This window comes from Callithrix jacchus, chromosome 10, assembly GCF_049354715.1.
Source record: "Callithrix jacchus isolate 240 chromosome 10, calJac240_pri, whole genome shotgun sequence".
Classification (NCBI taxonomy): Eukaryota; Metazoa; Chordata; class Mammalia; order Primates; family Cebidae; genus Callithrix; species Callithrix jacchus.
Window position 1 is genome coordinate 75,245,623 of NC_133511.1, and position 19,016 is coordinate 75,264,638.

General features: G+C 42.1%; 1 protein-coding gene across 3 annotated transcripts in view; it reads left to right on the top strand.

Annotated features, from left to right (window-relative positions):
- Positions 1 to 344: 344 nt before the first annotated feature.
- The window catches only part of IPO7 (importin 7), a 60,679-nt gene continuing 42,007 nt past the window's right edge, over positions 345 to 19,016 (top strand). Inside the window, exons 1-3 of one of the 3 annotated variants that reach the window (XM_054242049.2) lie at positions 345 to 540; positions 8,640 to 8,757; positions 18,107 to 18,188. In XM_054242049.2, coding sequence (XP_054098024.1) covers positions 18,152 to 18,188 — 37 coding nt within the window. In that variant the 5' untranslated portion in view covers positions 345 to 540; positions 8,640 to 8,757; positions 18,107 to 18,151. The remainder of the gene's footprint in view (positions 541 to 8,639; positions 8,758 to 18,106; positions 18,189 to 19,016) is intronic. The other 2 variants (XM_002755029.7, XM_009007649.5) reach the window with 2 other exon arrangements.

Consider the following 19,016-nt stretch of genomic DNA (forward strand, 5'->3'; position numbering starts at 1 on the left):
AAATTGCTTTTCAATTTCCTTCAATTATGCACCATTAGCAATGGATTGCACCACACGCTGTATCTGATTCCATTTATGATAATTATGAATATATTATGTGAAACCTTTTTTAGCTGATTGTTTTACTTTTCTTTCTGTGGAATTTGAACATTTTTCGTTTTTGAGTAGAAAGACCTGTCTGTAGGAACGATAGACAGCTCAGACAGCCACGTGGGCTGCTGCTGTGTTTGTGGACTACATCTCCCAAAGTGCTCCGCGGGCGCGTCCACAGGAAGTCGCTGGAGCATCTCCCGCCTCCACGCCAAGGCGAAGAGGTTCTATCCGGGACCTTGGCGCTTCTCTTTCCTTTCGCGCCGGTTGCCGCTGCGGAGCGCGGCTTGTCCATGTGCGCAGTGAGTGGCGCTATTACTGGCCCAGTAGCACCCGAGCCCCGGGTTTGACCGAGTCTGCGCTGCGATGGACCCCAACACCATAATCGAGGCCCTGCGGGGCACCATGGATCCAGCCCTGCGTGAGGCCGCGGAGCGCCAGCTCAATGAAGTAAGGACGCCCGGCTAGCGGTGGCGGCGGGCAGGCGGGCAGACAGAGGTGGCAGGCCGAGCCCTCGGGGCCTGGCCGGAGGCGCAGACGGAGTCGTTGAGGGCCCCAGAAGGAGGGTGGGGCGGACATCTGACGGGGAGTTCCACGCTGGGGCGCCTCGGTGTGGTGTGGTGGTTGTGGCTGCCGCCAGGGCTGCCTTTGCTTCGGATCCTGAGCTGGGCCTCTGGCTGCGGTCTAGGCATGAGAAGCCGGCTGAGGCGAGGCGGGCGTGACGGGTTGGACACATGGCCGGCTCGGGTGGCCAGCCGCCCTCTGGCTCATTCCCAGCTCGTTCCTTAGATTCAGGAGGGGGCGAAACTTAATGGGAGGTTTTTCAGACGTTTCCGAGACCAGTCTTCGTCGTCGCCGGGTTTGGAGGGGCTCCTGGGATTGCCGACTGGCTCATTAGGGGCTGCGCCTGTCATCCTTGTCACTTCGCCGGGCTGATCAGTGGTCTGCCCCTCGGGCACAACTTCCTCCTCTCTGGCGGAGTTGCTAGGGAAGGCTTTCAAAGGCAAACCCGCGCCTCCTTGGCAGGACAGGGTAGTGCGGGATACTCACAGAATCTGATCCCTGCTCTTCTACTGTTATAATGCTTCAGTCGGGGAGCTGGCTTATGTAGTTGAAAGGATCAGGTGAAGTGCACCCTTCTAGGTATAGCTGCACCACTGATTTCTTGAGTGACCTTGAGCCAGTCACTTAACCTCTTGATCCTGAGTTTTTTCTCATTCATTAAATTACGCTGTAGAGTTGCTGTGACAGTCAGGTGAGATAATGTTAAGCGTGAGTGCCTTACCAGTTCAGACATTGCATTCTTTGAAGGTTGGTTTTTTTTTTAACCCCCATATTTGGGGGAGACCGCCCCTTGGAAAACAGCTTCATCGCATGGATATTTATTGTACTATCTCGTTCTTTGTTTGTAAACTTTTGCAATTTTATGTATTAATGGTCAGTATTTTAAAGCCTTCTTAAAAGGGCTGCTGTTAACTTTTCTGCCAGTTAGTAACTGTCTTTTTGGCATACCGCTGAATCTGTCAGCTTTTCTGAACTTTAGTATACTTTTTTTTTTTCTTTTAAGACGGAGTTCCGCTCTTGTTGCCCAGGCTGGAGTGCAATGGTGCGATCTCGGCTCACTGCAGCCTCTGCCTCCCGGGTTCAAGAGGTTCTCCTGCTTCGGTCTCCCGAGTAGCTGGGATTACAAGCATGCGCCACCACACCCGGCTAATTTCTGTATTTTTAGTAGAGACGGGGTTTTTACCATGTTGATCAGGCTGGATGGTCTTGAACTCCTGACCTCAGGTGATCCACCCACCTCAGCCTCCCAAAGTGCTGGGATTACAGGCGTAAGTCACTGCTCCATTAACTGAAAAAGAAATCACACTTTAAATTTGAAATTCAACTATTTTAGGGTTCTCTTAGCTGGTAAGTAAATAATTTAAAAAACATTGTTTATATTGAATGACCAGAAACAGCAGGAATATTACTAATATTACTAATTAAACTTTTTCAATGTAAAGGGCTACAGTAGAGATTCCTGTCCTCATAGAACTTACAGTTCAAGATTATCCACAGTTTAGACAAATAAAATGTAAATTTACATTAACATTTCAGAATGTTAAATCTATTGGCCGGCGGCAGTGACTCATGCCTGTAATCCTAGCACTTTGGGAGTCTGAGGTGGGGGGATCAAGAGGTGAGGAGTTCAAGACCAGCCTGGCCAACATAATGAAACCCCCTCTATACTAAAAATACAGGCACCTGTAATCCCACCTACTGGGGAGGCTGAGGCAGGAGAATGGCTTGAACCTGGAAGTCGGAGGTTGCAGTGAGCTGAGATCGTGCCACTGCACACCAGCCTGGGTGACAGAGTATTATTTACATATACATATAAATCTATTTTATATGTAAATGAGATCATTATTATACCATACTAAATGATGATTACATGTTCAAATTTTTAGACTCAGAGTCACCTTGGGAGGAGCTTAGATTTTTTTTTGGATATAAAATAGTGAGTTGAAACAAATTCCCATTTTGAACCATTACAAAACTATGGAAGGAGTAATGGATCACTTTTTGTTTTGATTTGCTTTGTGGTAGACATGGGTTAAGGTGAACATTATTTTGCTTATGAAATAGTAATGCATTTACAAGCCTAGAAAAGCTAAAGGTTTAGTCATGGTCATTTATATCATAACTTTGCTCTAATTAGGTATTATTTTGGCTAAATATACTTGTGTGTAATTATTAATTTTAAAAATTAGTACTTGAAAGAGTTGGTTCGCCTCTACAAAAATTGGAGAAATACTTCCTGAAAATCTAAAATTCATTTATTCCTCAAATAGACATTGCATGTCTAGTTATATACACTGACATCTTGTAATAGAGACCTGGGGTATTTCACAAGTTAGTTTTTGGAAGATAAATGATCAAAATAGTCTTCAAAGCCCCCCTTTTTTTTGAGACAGAGTCTAGCTCTGTTGCCCAGGCTGGAGTGCAGTGGCTTGATCTTGGCGCACTGCAACCTCATCCTCCCAGATACAAGTGATTCTCCTGCCTCAGCCTTCTGAGTAGGTGGAACTACAGATGTGTACCACCACACCCGGCTATAAAGCCTTTTTTTTTTTTTTTTGAGACGGAGTTTCGCTCTTGTTACCCAGGCTGAAGTGCCATGGCCCGATCTCGGCTCACCGCAACCTCCGCCGCCTGGATTCAAGCAATTCTCCTGCCTCAGCCTCCCGAGTAGCTGGGACTACAGGCGTGTGCCACCATGCCCAGCTAATTTTTGTATTTTTTGTAGAGACGGGGTTTCACCATGTTGACCAGGATGGTCTTGATCTCTTGACCTCGTGATCCACCCGCCTTGGCCTCCCAAAGTACTGGAATTATAGGCATGAGCCACTGCGCCCGGCGCCTTTTTTTACTTGACCATTAAACTGCTGTTTTGGAATTCTGTCAAACAGCAAACACTGCTAATCTGTCCAAGAAAATTTGTTACATGGCCTTTATTTCTGTAATCCTTAGCTGTTTATATTTCATACATTTCTTTAAATTGTAACACCTAGATTTTTAAATATTCTTCCTAAGGTAAATTTTCTATTAATATGTTTACTTTCATTCCATTTTAATACATTGCTTACCCCTCTCCCATTTAAATATTTTTTGCTTTGACTTTCTTGTGGCAGAATATTGATTTCAGAGACAGATCTCAGATAAGTCTTGAATATAGTAAGAATGAGGAGGTAACATTTCTGAAAGGCTCTTGCTTTGGAGAAGATAGAAGAAAGAATTATTCTCTGATGTTTCTCATTCCACTGAACCTGTGTTTTGGTTCATTTAGAACCAAAGAAAAGGTTTATTGACATTTGGGTGAATCTTTTCACTAAGTGAAATAATCACTGACTCAGTGTAAAATTTGTAAGTGTTATTAAAGTATTTATAGATAGTTTCAAAACAAAATAGCACTTCTGTCTCGAGTCTTTGCACTTAACTGTTACACTGCTTGGAACTCTTTTCAATAGTTATCCTTTCCTGCAACTTGTTCTCTCATTTCCTTCCATCTCAGTTCAAATGTCTCCTTATCACTGAGGAGTTTCTTGACCACCATACTCCCTATCTCCCTTCACTTGCTTTTCTCTATAGCACTGATTTGTCCTACATATTTTGCTCTTTTTTAAAATTAATTTTATTTGGCTGGGTTGCACCTATAATCCCAACACTTTGGGAGGCCGAAGCAGGCAGATCACCTAAGGTTTGGAGTTCGAGACCAGCCTGATCAACATGGAGAAACCTCATCTCTACTAAAAATACAAAATTAGCTGGGCATGGTGCCGCATGCCTGTAATCCCAGCTACTCAGGAGGCTGAGGCAGGAGGATTGCTTGAACTCAGGAGGCAGAGTATGCAGTGAGCCGAGATCATGGCACTGCAGTCCAGCCTGGGCAACAGAGCGAGACTCTGCCTTAAATAAATAAATAAATAAATAAATAAACAAACAAACAAACAATTTATTTATTTAATTATTCAAGCAGGTTCAAGTGATTCTTCTTTCTCAGCCTCCCGAGTAGCTGGGATTACAGGCGTCTGCCACCATGCCCGTGTAATTTTTTTATATTTTTAGTAGAGATGGGGTTTCACCATGTTGACCAGGTTGGTCTCAAACTCTTGACCTTGTGATCTGCCCTCCTCAGCCTCTCAAAGCGCTGGAATTTCAGGCGTGAGCCACTGCTCCTGGCCTGTTTATTTTTGAGACAGGGTCTTGCTCTGTCACCCAGGCTCGAATGCATTGGCGCCATCTTGGCTCACTGCAGCCTCTCCCTCCTGGGCTCAAGCAGTACTCTCACCACAGCCTCCCATTAGGATGTACCACCAGGCCCAACTAATATTTGTATTTTTTGTGGAGACAAGGTTTTATCATGTTGTCCAGGCTTATTTTTAATTTTTTTAGAGCCAAGGCCTTGCTACATTGCCCAGGCTGGAGTGAGTGCACTGGCAGGTCTTGAACTCCTGGGCTCAGGCAGCCCTCCTGCCTGACCTCCCACAGTCCTGCGATTACTGGTGTTAACCAGCACAACCAACCTAGATGTGGAATTTTTTTTTTTTTTTTTTTTTGAGATGGAGTCTCACTCTGTTGCCCAGGCTAGAGTGCAATGGTGCATTCTTGGCTCACTGCAACCTCCGCCTCCAGGATTCAAGCAGTTCTCCTGCCTCAGCCTCCTGAGTAGTTGGGATTACAGGTGCCCACCACCACGCATGGCTAATTTTTATATTTTTAGTAGAGACAGGATTTCACCATGTTTGCCCAGCTGGTCTCAAACACCTGACTGCAGGTGACCACCTGACTCAGCCTCCCAAAGTGCTGGGATTACAAGCATGAGCCACCATGCTCGGCCAGAGTGGAATTTTAATTTTTATTTTTATTTGGCGGAGCCTTACTTTGTCACCCAGCCTGGAGTACAGTGACGCAATCTCAGCTCACTGCAACCTTTGCCTCCCAGGTTCAAGAGATTTTCCTGCCTCAGCCTCCTGAGGCAGGAACAACAGGTGAGTGCTACCACACCCAGCTAATTTTTTGTATTTTTAGTTGAGATGGGGTTTCAGAGTGTCAGGATGGCCTCCGTCTCCTGACCTTATGATCCGCCAGCCTCAGCCTCCCAAAGTGCTGGTATTACAGGTGTGAGCCACCACACCCAAGCTAAGAAGTGGAATTTTTAAAGCATTTTTGTTTAAAAGATGTAACATTTGGTATTCATTCACACAATAAACAATTGAGTGTTTATTATGTTCCAGAGACTATTTGGTCTTGGGGATATAAAGACTGCCCTTTCCTACACATGTGTGAACACACACGCGCGCACGCACACTTCATTTCTAAAATAAAAACCACACATTAAAATTTGGAATAGATTATCATATTTGACAACAATCTCTTGGATTTCTTCCTGCTTTAGCTGCCAGTGTTCTGCTATGGAAACCTTTCTGTATGCAAACCTTTATTCATGCTGCTTAAACTCTGTTAAGCTCCTATTACCTGTAACTAAAATTTTCCTATCCTTAACTTTCATGAAGCTCATCTTAAATGCCATTTTAAATCAGGAAACATTTCTTTATACTCCTGCTTTACATTGACCTTTCCCTGCACTAACCTTCTGTGGTACTACTATGTCAAATTAAAACTCATCTTCTTAGCACCTAATCTTATATTTTTCCCTATATTTTAATTGTTTAATTTCATTTGAACTAAATGATTGCTTACTCTCCTTCCTACTCTAAAAGTTCACTAATCTTGAACTTGTTTAGCTCTAGTGGGACAGTGGAAATAAAATCTTTAAATCAGAATATAAATAAAAAAGCATATATATATATATATATATATACTTTTTTTAGTCTGGCTCTGTCACCCTGAGGGCAGTGGTACAGTCTCGGCTCACTGCAACCTCTGTCTGCCAGGCTCAAGTTATCCTCCCACCTCAGCATCCTGAGTAGCCGGGACTACCCAGGTACATGCCACCATATCTGGCTAAATTTTTTTTTTTTTTGAGACAGATTTTTGCTCTTTTTACACAAGCTGGAGTGCAATGACATCATCTCACTGCAGCCTCTGTCTCCTGGGTTCAAGTGATTCTCCTGCCTCAGTAGGAGTTTATAAGTAGCTGAGTTTACAGGTGCGCACCACCATGCTTGGCTAATATTTGTTATTCAGGCTGGTCTTGAACTTCTGACCTCAGGTGATCCATCTGCCTCAGCCTCCCAAAGTGCTGGGATTACAGGTGTGAGCCACCGCATCTGGTCAATTTTTGTATTTTTTGTGGAGATAGGGTCTTGCCATGTTTTCCAGACTGGAATCGGAATCAAACTCCTGAGCTCAAGCAATATTCCCGCCTTGGTCTCTCAAACTGCTGAGCTTACAGGCATAAGCCACTGTGCCCAGCCAAGATCCATCTTTTAAAAAAACCCTTGGAGTACTAGCTGTAAGTAGCAACTCAGCAATCATTTCTGTTACAAAAATATTTGAAAAAAATATTGTTTCTGTCAGGAGGCAGATAGCATCCCTGATGCTGGAGATCCAACACTGTACACGAGAGAAAGTCCTGGTTCTAGTGAAGTTTGCAATTGAATTGAAGTTTTTCTTTATTATTTTTAAAATTTATTTACTTTTTTTTTCTTGAGATGGAGTTTCACTCTTATTGCCCGGGCTGGAGTCAATGCATGATCTTGGCTCACCACAACCTCCACCTCCTAGGTTCAAGTGACTCTCCTGCCTCGGCCTCCCAAGTAGCTGGGATTACAGGCATGTGCCACCAGACCCAGCTAATTTTGTGTATTTTTTTTTCTTTTTTTTGAGATGGAGTCTCGCTCTGTCACCTAGGCTGTATTGCAGTGGCATGATTCTGGCTCACTGCAACCTCCACCTCCCAAGTTCAAGCAGTTCTCCTACCTCAGCCTCCTGAGTAGCTGGGGTTTTACCATGTTGGTCAGGCTGGTCTCAAACTCCTGACATTGCGATCCTCCTGCCTTGGCCTCCCAAAGTGCTGGGATTACAGGTGTGAGCCACCATGCCCTGCCATTTACTTTTCCTTTTAATTTTTTTTTTAGACAGAGCCTCACTTTGTTGCCCAGGCTGGAGTGCAGTGGCGTGGTCTTGGCTCGCTGCAACCTCTGCCTCCCGGGTTCAAGCAAAAAATCTCCTGCCTCAGCCACCTAGGGAGCTGGGACTCTAGGCCCCCCCGACCATGCCTGGCTAATTTTTTGTATTTTTAGTAGAGATGGGGTTTCACCATGTTAGCCAGGCTGATCTCAAACTCCTGACTTCAAGTGATTTGCCTGCCTCAGCCTCCCAAAGTGCTGGGGTTACAAGACGTGAGCCACTGCGCTCAGCCTATTTATTTATTTCTGAGATAGGGTCTCGCTTCAGTTGCCCAGGCTGGGGTACAGTGGTGCAATCACAGCTCAGTGCAGTATCGACTTCCCACATTAGCCTCCCAAGTAGCTGGCACTACCAGCACGTGCTACCAAATCTGGTGAAATTTTTGTATTTTTACTAGAGATGGGATTTCACCATGTTGCCCAGGCTGTTCTAGAACTTGTGGACTCAAGCAACTACCTGACTCGGTCTCCCAAAGTACTGGGATTACAGGTGTGAGCTACCACACTGGCTAGGATTTTTAAATGTATTGCCAGGAAGATTTTTATGAAATACTCATTCTGAAGGATAATTCCCAGTCTGGTTTATTTAACAGCAAATGTCCGTGTGCTAGGCACTGAGCCTAAGTAGTTAGGCAATTCGTGATCACTACTGGTTTTTACAATACATGTGGTCAGTATTATAATAAAGCTACATGTAAGTTTTGGATGAGGAAACCATTGAGTCTGGCTAAGGTAGATATGATCTGGGCATCAATAGTCTCCTCCTTGTTATATTTGCAGTCAAGAAAAATACGGTAAGTGGAATTAGGGGGTTTACTCAGGAGCCATTTAAACTCTTAGTTCCTAAGCTCAAAATAGTATATAATGGTCACATATATATATTTTTTTGAGTGGAGTTTCGCTCTTTTTGCCCAGGCTGGAGTGCAGCGGTGTGATCTCGGCTCACTGCAACCTCTGCCTCCCGGCTTCAAGTGATTCTCTTCCCTCAGCCTCCTGAGTAGCTGGGATTACAGATGTGCACCACCATGCCTGGGTAATTTTGTATTTTTAGTACAGATGGGGTTTCACCATGCTGGCCAGGCTGGTCTCTAACTCCTGATCTCAGGAGTTTGGCCCACCTCGGCCTCCCAAAGTGCTGGGATTATAGGCCTAAGCCACTGTGCCTGGTCTAATGGTTTTATATATATATAGGTAGCAGTGCTACTTTCTCATTGCATTTGATAAGTTTCTTGATATATTGTGGGTTTTTTTTTTTTTAAGCTCACACTATCCTGGATCACTTTTAGGATTGTCACAGATGGTTAACTATTACTGCTATATGTGCTGTACCTTACTGATAAATGGTTCATTTGATTTAATTTTATTAAACGTATTTCATTAATGAAAATATTAGGTCTGGAAAAGTGTAAAAGAATGGCATATTTGTAGGATAATTTGGAATGTCTACAAATTAAGCAAAATATTTTAGGAAGACCAGAGTAGCCTGTAGTTTAGATACAATTTCTTCACCAGGAGTATTTCGAAGTACTGTTCTGAATTTTGGAGGAAAGTCCCTTGGTACTTTGGTTCTTAGACAGGAAGTAGTGCAATGACATAGCTTGTTAAAGATCTGAAAGAGGCTTGGTGTGGTGGCTAACACTTGAATTCCCAGTACTTTGGGAGGTCAAAGCAGGAGGAGGATCACTTGAACCCAGGAGTTCAAGAACAGCCTGGGCAACATAGGGAGACTCTGTCATTACAAAAAAAAGTTCCCTCTTTTTTTTTTAGCTGGAGTCTCGCTCTGTTTCCAGGCTAGAGTGCAGTGGTGCGATCTCAGCTTACTGCAGCCTCCACCTTCCGGGTTCAAGCAGTTCTCCTGCTTCAGCCTCCGGGTAGCTGGGATTACAGGCATGCACCACCATGCCCAGCTAATTTTTGTATTTTTTGGTAGAGACAGGGTTTCACCGTATTGGACTAGCTGGTCTTGATCTCCTGACCTTGTGATCCACCTGCCTTGGCCTCCCAGAGTGCTGAGTGCTGGATTACAGGTGTGATCCACCATACCCGGCCTAGTGTACATTTTTCTTTTTCTTTTTTTTAAAGTTGAGCTTATTTTGGGGGACAGAAAAAAGCATTGGGGAAGCTGCCTGTGGTTTTTGAGGTCTATTGGTACAATGTATTGTACTAAAGTTTTTCATTTATGTTTTATAGTTAGTCATCAATTCCTGAATTACATTCTTCATAGTGCTTCAAGACCTCATCTTCTTATAGCATAGATCTGATCATGTAAAAACCTTAACAGAAAGTTCACACGCCTTAAATGTGTTGGACACAACCTACCAGTTCATTTTTGTCTTTCACTATTTTTAATTCTGTTAATAATCTCCTTAACATACTCCATACTACTTTTCCCATTTAAAGTCTTTTCTTCCATTTCTGGGTTTATGTCCCTTAGGTTCTAACTTGAAATTGTACTAATTAGTCCAACTGGAATTAAACTCTCAAAATAATTTCATACTGATCTTTTTACTCTATAGTGTCTGGCACATTGTCAGTAGTAGTAAGAAGAAGGGAGTTGGGTTTGTTGAAGAATTTTGATGAGATGAATTAAGGGTGACTATTGAAATTATCTGATGACAGATAAAGAGAAGGTTGAAAGATGTCTAGCAAGGTGGGTTTTTTTGTATTATGGTTACGAGCTTTTAAAACTAGAGTATTAGGAGTTTTAGCCTTAATTAATGATGTGTAATGACTCATTTGTTGATTCAGTTCCTTGCTAGAATCCAGGAGCTTGAGGAGGGAACTGGGCATATAATTAGGGCCAGCATCCAGAAGTTACATTTATATTTTGACTGATATAAAAGATCTATTTTAGCATATTCTGAGGCCTGTATTGATGTTTGCCAAACTGTTGACAATGATACCATAAAAATTTTCAAGGGTTTTTGTGATAAAGTTTGATGCTAGTTATATTTTTACTTAAGTTTAATTTATTTATTTATTGTTTTTTGAGATGGAGTTTTGTTCTTTCGCCCAGGCTGGAGTGCAGTGGCATGATCTTGGCTCACTGAAACCTCCACCTTCTGGTCTCAAGTGATGTTCCTGCCTTAGGCTCACAAGTAGCTGGGATTACAGGAGCCCGCCACCACGCCCTGCTAATTTTTGTAGTTTTAGTAGAGACTAAGTTTCACCACGTTGGCCAGGCTGGTTTCCAACTCCTGACCTCAAGTGATCTGCCAGCCTCTGCCTCCCAAAGTGCTGGGATTACAAGTGCAAGTCACCACTCCCAGCCCCTTTATTTTTTAAATTACCATAAAAATTTGACGCGTTCTTTTTAATGTGTGATAATGTGCTACAGGTATGCCAGAAAGTTGTTAAAGATCAGCCAGTGCCTAAACGAATTTTTTTTCCCTGATTTGAAGAGTTAACGCGTGTCTTTTATTTGTTTTATAATTATACAGCTGGATCTTTTTTCCTTCATCTTAAAATTTTCTTTTTTCTTTTTTTTGGAACCCAGACTGACCAATAAACTTTAAGTATAATTTACGTACCATAAAGTTCGTCTATTTTAAGTGACAATCAGTGGTTTTTAGTAGATTTATCTAGTTGTACAACTGTCTAGTTTTGGAACATTTCCATCACCACAGTGAAATCCCTCATACCAGTTTACAGTTTATCCCCCGCATTCAACCTCCAGCCTAATATACTCTCTGTCTCAGTTTTTTTCATGAGACTTTCCTGTCTGCTATCTATTAGGATTGCTCTAAATTCATTTGTTACCTTCTTTCTTTTTGTTTTTCTTCAGAGTCTCACTGTGTCCCCCAGGCTGGAGTGCAGTGGTGCAAACTCAGCTCACTGCAACCTCTCCCAGATTCAAGCAGTTATCCTGCCTCGCCTCCCGAGTAGTTGAGATTACAGGCATGTACCACCATGCCTGGCTAATTTTTGAATTCTTAGTAGAGATGGGGTTTTACTGTGTTGACCAGACTGGTCTCGAACTCGTAACCTCAAGTGATCCGCCCGTGTCGGCCTCCCAAAGTGCTGGGATTACCGGGATGAGCCACCACTCCCATCCCTCATTTGTTACCTTCTTTTGGAGAATACAAGACTTCTTGTCTTAGGGATTTCAGGTAGGTAGAAATTTGTATGGCGCAGTTAGATAGATGTCTCTGGTTGAGTTTTCCTGCTCTACTCCCGCAAACAGAAATATCCTCTCTTTCTTATTCTTATTCTAGCTCAGTTGTCTAAAAGTTATGCTTTTTTTTTTTGAGAGTCTTGCTCTGTCCCCCAGGCTGGAGTGCAATGGTGTGATCTTGGCTCACTGCAACCTCTGCCTCCCAGGTTTTGGTAGTGATTCTCCTGCTCCAGCCTCCCAAGTAGCTGGGATTATAGATGCCTGCCACCACGTCTGGCTGATTTTTGTATTATTATTATAATTTTTTTTAGTAGAGATGAGGTTTCACCAAGTTGGTCAAGCCAGTGTCGAACTCCTGACCTCAGGTGATCTGCCCACCTCAGCCTCCCAAAGTGCTGGGATTACAGGTGTGAGCCACCATGCCCGGCTGAAAGTTTTGCTTTTTTTCATTAATCACACTTTTAAAATCTATACTTACATGTTTTTGAAGATAATTAATAAGGTTAATAAAGTGGTGAGTGATGGCTGGGCATGGTGGCTGACCCCTGTAATCCAAGCACTTTGGGAGGTTGAGGTGGGCAGATCACTTGAGGTCAGGAGTTCAAGACCAGCCTGGCCAACATGGTGAAACCACATCTCTACTAAAAATACAAAAATTAGCTGGGTGTAGCAGCATATGCCCCTGTAATTCTAGCTACTCAGGAAGCTGAGGTAGGAGAATCACTTCAACCTGCGAGGCTGAGGTTGCAGTGAGCCGAGATGACGCCACTTTACTCCAGCCTTGGCGATAAAAGGAGATTCCATCTCAAAAAAAAAAAAAAGTGATGAGTGCTTATTTTCATAGTTCAGTGTTGTTGATTTAATTATTCACACATTTCAAGTATTATAATACAATGGCTTTTAGTATGTTCACAGTTGAGCATTCATCACCCAATCATCACCCCAGGAAGAAAATTCATATCTTAGCAATCACTCCCCATTTCACCCTAACCCCCATCCCAGACCCAGGCCACAATCCTATCTTTGTGTCTATATAGATTTGTCTATTCCAGATAGTTCATGTAATTGGAACCATACAATATGTATTCTTTTGTGACTGGCTTCTTTCATATAGCATAATGTTTTCAAAGTTTATGCATGTTGTAACAGGTATCAGTACTTTTCTTTTTTGAGGTGGAGTTTCACTCTTGCTGCCCAGACTGGAGTGCAATGGCATGATCTTGACTCACTGCAACTTCTACCTCCCAGGTTCAAGCAATTCTCCTGCCTCAGCCTCCTAAGTAGCTGGGATTATAGGCATGTGCCACCATGCCCGTATAATTTTGTATTTTTAGTAGAGATGGGGTTTCTCAGTGTTGGTCAGGCTGGTTTCAAACTCTCGACCTCAGGTGGTCCGCCAGCTTCGGCCTCCCAAAGTGTTGAGATTACAGGTGTGAGCCACCGCAACTGGCCTAGTACTTCAGTTTTTTAGTTGCTGCATAGCATTCTATTGTGTGCATCAATAAGATACATTTTACTTTCATTAGTTGAAGGGCATACAGGTTGTTTCCACTTTGAGACTATTAAGAGTAATGCTGCTGTGAAAGTTGGGGTAAAAATAGTCTCGATTTTGTTTTTTTATGTTAAATCCGGGTAACCAACACCCAGACCAAGACACATATAACGTTTTCATTGGCCTAGAAAGTTTCCTTGATACTCTTACTATTCAGTACTATTTCTCCTCCAAGTTACTGTTTTTCTGACTTCTTTTACTACAGATTAGATTTGCCTGCCCTAATTGGTATAATGTGGCTATACATCTGTGCAGCCAACAAAAACGGTGGTGGTTTTTGTTATTTAAAGTTGAGATTTTGCTTTGTTTCCCAGGCAGGAGTAGAGTGGTGTGATCAGAGCTCACTGCAGCCTCGAACTCCTGGGTCCAAGCAATCCTCTTGCCTCAGCCTCCTGGGTAGCTAAAACTACAAATGCATCCTTCCACTCCCAGCTATTATAATTTTTAAATTTTCTGTAGTGGTGGTATCTTGCTTGTTGTCCAGGCTGGTCTTGAACTTGTGACCTCGGGTGATCCTCCTGCATCAGCCTTCCAAAGCACTGGAATCACAGGTGTGAGCCACTTTGCTGCAGTTTTTGTTGTTCTAACATAATCCCAAACCTAAGGGCTCTAATCACTTAAAGTAGTCTGTTTTAAATTAAGGAAAAGTTTCAGTGTTGGGACGTCAGGAGAGATTGTATACACAAAACCATACATATGTGCTTTATGGGCGATTGAAGGAACTATAGGGTAACTTGGCTGTACATCTGTTTATACATTACTTATGTTAGAGCATACTCTGAGAAAGGGAGATTCTATTGAATATGGATATATAAAGGATATAAAGTTTTTATGTCTTGATATTTGTTAAGATATTTTCTGTGTTGTTTTATATACTCCTTATAGCCATCCTGTGAGGTAGATTTTATTATTCTTATTTTGTAATTGAGACTTAGATTTACTGAATCAACTTGTTGAAGGCTTAGCATTCCAGGAAGTGGCATCACCTAGACTTACAACCAAGACTATCCGATTGCAGCAGTTCATTCCAGGAATTTATGATTTGTTGCAGGAGATCAGATACATACTGTAATGTAAGGTCTGAAAAGTGCCCTAGTAGTATGGATGATAGTGTCTTTTGTGGGCTCATCTATCTGTCTTAAATATAAAAACCTTTCTCACTCTACTCTACCCCTAGGCAATCACATTGGCATTTATTTGTTGGCTCTTCCAATTCATTCAGTGGATTTTTTGAATAGCTTAAATGCCAAGTGTCATATGAAGAACTGGGTATATAAACAGTACAGTCCTTACTCGGTAGGGGCTTAGAGTCTAATTAATAGGAGAAACAGGCATAAGACCCATCTGCAAATATAGTAAACAAATATGTAATAAGTGTTATGAAGAAAAATAATGGTTATGAGAGTAGTAGGGAACCCTACTTTAGCTTGAGTGATCAGGCAGAAAAAGCTTCTCTAGGCTGGGCGTGGTGGCTCATGCTCAAAGTAATCTCAGCACTTTGGGAGGCTGAGGCAGGCGGATCACCTGAGGTCAGGAGTTCAAGACCAGCCTGGCCAACATGGTGAAAACCTGTCTTAAAAAAAAAAGCTTCTCTAAGGAAATACTGTTTAAACTGAGACCCAAAGAACGTGAAGGTGTGAACAGTTAACTGGTGGAGCATGCAAGAGAAGGATGATTGTCACAGAAAGACACAGCATGTACAAAGATTCTGAAATGAAGTAATGTGTTTCTTTTTGCTTTTATTATTATTTTTGATTGACACATGATAATTGTATAATACATATCTGTGGGGTACAGTGGTATTTCAGTACATGTATATAACAATGTAATGATCAAATTAGGGTAATGAGCATATTCATCATCTCATGTGTATCATTTCTTTGGGCTAGAACATCAAAATCTGCTCTGCTAGCTATTTGAAAATATACAATACATTGTTGTTCATTATAGTTATTCTACAGTGCTACAGAACACTAGAACTTACTCCTACTATCTAGCTGTAATTTTGTATCTGTTAAATATATTTCTTTCTTATCAAAACCTAAAGACTTGTAGCTAGGGAAGTCGGATTGTGTTGAGAGAAGTTTTAAAAATGAGGCAAGGACGGCCAGGTGTGGTGCCCTTTGCCTGTAATCCCAGTACTTTGGGAGGCCAAGGCAGGCCGATCACCTGAAGTCAGGAGTTTGAAACCAGCCTGGCCAACATGGTGAAAGCCCGACTCCACTAAAAATACAAAAAAAGTTAGCCCAGTGTGATGGCGGGTGCCTGTAATCCCAGCTACTTGGGAGCCTGAGGCAGGAGAATCTCTTGAACCCAGGAGGCGGAGTTTGCAGTGAGCCTAGATTGCACCATTGTACTCCAGCCTGGGGGACAAAAGTGAGACTCCTCCTGAAGAAAAAAAAATGGCAGGTATAAGATATCTTCATGTAGGGCCTTAGAAGGTGCAGTAGAAAGCTTGTTAAAAGGTTTGCTTAAATGAGATTGATTTATAATTTTAAAAGATCTTTGGCTGCTAAATGGAGAATGATTGGGGACACAAATAGTTACATTAAGAGGGATGATAGTCAATTGAACTAGGTTGGTGTTCATAGGAATGGAGAAAGTAGATGCATTTTTAAAAAGGATTCTGGATTTAGAATTGACAGGACTTGATATATAAAATTGGATTGATGAAAGTGAAGATAGTGATGAGAGGTTGCGAGAAGTGTACAGGGAAATAGAGTAATAACTTTGAGGGGAAAATGATGCTTTGTAAAGATAATAATTGGATGAGATCAGCTGGGGAGAAGAAGGATGGCCTGTGACCAAGTCCTGGTGAATTCTAGCATTTATAGATTAAACAGGATGAGAAATTAGTAATGGAGCCTGAGAAGGAGACAGACTAGAAAGAAATGGTATGCAGAATGGCATAGGTGGAAGGGTTTTTAAATAAAGTAATAGTGGTTTGCAGTGTTTACATCTAGAGTTGTGGAAAGGGGCATTACCTCCCTTTCATCCACCTAAATCCTTCTGATCAGGTCTTCTCTGTTAGGAAATCCTCCTTTTGATTCTTCCACACTGCTCTCTACTTCTTCCATTACACACTTGTCCCTTGGAATCTATGAGGGGTTGTTGGTTCTAGGACCCCCACGGATAGCAAAATTCATGGATGCTGAAGTTTCTTTTATAATAAGGTGTAATAATTGCTGTGCCCGTCCCCCTGAACACTTCAAATCATTTCTAGATTTTTAATACTCCGTACAATGTAAATGCTGTGTAAATAGTTGCTGTACTTGTATTTTTTAAGTATTTGTCTTGTATTTCTTGACAACACTATAAGTTGCCATGAGGTCATAGAGCCTGGTTGTCATATTCAACCGTGTAGTCTTAGCTCCTGCCATGATGTCTTGTACCCACAAACACGTAAATAAGTAATTTTTGGAGTGATTGAAAGAATAAAGTTTCACTCTAGATTCTAATGTGAATTTTTTTTTTCTTTCTTTTTTTTTGAGACAGAGTCTTGCTCTGTTGCCAGTCTGGAGTGCAGTGGTGGGATCTCAGCTCACTGCAACCTCTGCCTGCTGGGTTCAAGTGATCCTGCCTCAGCCTCCCAAGTAGCTGGGACTACAGGCGTGCACCACTACGCCCAGCTAATTTTTGTATTTTTAGTAGACGGAGTTTCACCATGTTGGGCAGGATGGTCTCGATTTCTTGATCTCTCGATCCACTCGCCTCAGCCTCCCAAAGTGCTGGGATTACAGGCACGAGCCTCTGTGCCCAGACTAATTTTTGTATTTTTAGTAGAGATGAGGTTTCACCATGTTAGCCAGGCTGGTCTCGAACTCCTGACTTCAAGTGATCCAGCCACCTCAGCCTTTCAAAGTGCTGTAATTTCAGACATGAGCCACTGCACCCAGCCTTTGTGTTTTCTTTTTTTTTTTTTTTTTTTTCCTTGAAACAGTCTTACTGTAGCACACAGGCTAGATAGAGTACAGTGGCCTGGTCTCGGCTCAGTGCAGCCTCTGGCTTCTGGGTTCAAGCCAGTCTCATACCTCAGCCTCCCATGTAGTTGCGATTACAGGCATGCGCCGCCACACCTGGCTAATTTTTGTCTTTTTAGTAGAGATGGGGTTTTACCATGTTGGCCAGGCTGGTTTCAAACTGCTAGACTCAAGTGATCTGCCCGCCTCAGGCTCCCAAAGTGCTGGAATTACAGGGGTGAGCCACTGCACCCAGCTGGAAAATTCTCTATAAGAATGTGTTTGCAGATTGGGGAAAAGTCTGTAAGAAGATACTAAAATAGCCAGGCAGGTGGCCTATAAAAACTAGCTGGGAGTGGTGGTGCGCGCCTGTAATCCCAGCTACTCGGGAGGCTGAGGCAGGAGAATCGCTTAAACCCTGGAGGTGGAGGTTGCAGTGAGCTGAGATTGGGCCACTACACTCCAGCCTGGGCGACAGAGCTAGACTCCATCCCAAAACAGGAGAAAAAGTGCTAGTTGGGATAAATGGGTAGTATAGTGGTATACAGGCAAATGCAAACATCCAAAAGTTTTAGAATTTAAGTCATCATATTCCTTAAACTTCAGTATAAGGGAGCAGTGAGAAAAACAGCTGGAACCAGTTATGAAGAGCCTTTTGTGTGAGCCAAGCAGTGGAAAGGTATTGAAGCCCCTTTGATCTGTTATCTTAAAGTATATTTATTTGCAGAAATTTAAAATATACTTTTTTTGTTTGTAGGCACACAAGTCTCTGAATTTTGTCTCAACACTGCTCCAGATTACTATGTCAGAACAGCTGGATTTACCTGTGAGACAGGCAGGCAAGTTTCCTAAATTATTTTGAGTGTATGTAATCTATTGTTTGAAAGGTTCATGATCAAATAGCATAATTGTCTTAGGATGGCCCTTTGATTCCCCCCACTCCCCAGGTAATTTGTTTACCTTCAGAGTTTATAGCTTACGTCAGGTACCTTGATATTTGGTGGCAGAATTTAAAAGAATAATTTGTTATTTAGTTGAATTAAAAGAGAAGCTTGTTCTATGTATTTTTAGAGTCCTTCCTTGATGGGTGATTATAAGACTCAAACATGTTTGTTTATGTTGTCATCTCTTACACCTTTTTGCTTTTATCATTGTTTTTTAACAGTTTTAAATTATTATACTGTTTTTAGTTCCTGTTCAACATATTGAGCCACTTTCCTCAGTATCAAATAGTCTGAAAATGTGGCATGCTACTTTTCTGGTTATTATGTTAGTCTGCAAAAAATAATAGTGTTTACATTTTTTAATTTCTTTTTTACATTTTTTTTTTTTTCTGAGACAGAGTCTTGCTTTGTTGTCCAGGCTGGAGTTCAGTGGTGTGATCTCAGCCCACTGCAACCTCTGCCTCCTGGGTTCAAGCAATTCTTCTGCTGTTGCCTCCCAAGTAGCTGGGATTATAGGTGTGAGCCACCGCACCCAGCCTCTTAATTTCTTCTTAATTTATTTGCAGATGTAATAATTTTGTTATGGGAAATATAAAGACCAGTAATTTCATCATTCTAGAATAACAGATTACATTTTTGTTTTATTTCTTGCTTTTCTTTTCCCCTGTACATATTTTGCTAAAAATTTTGTTTTTCTCACTTTACTTAATGTTATATAGTAAG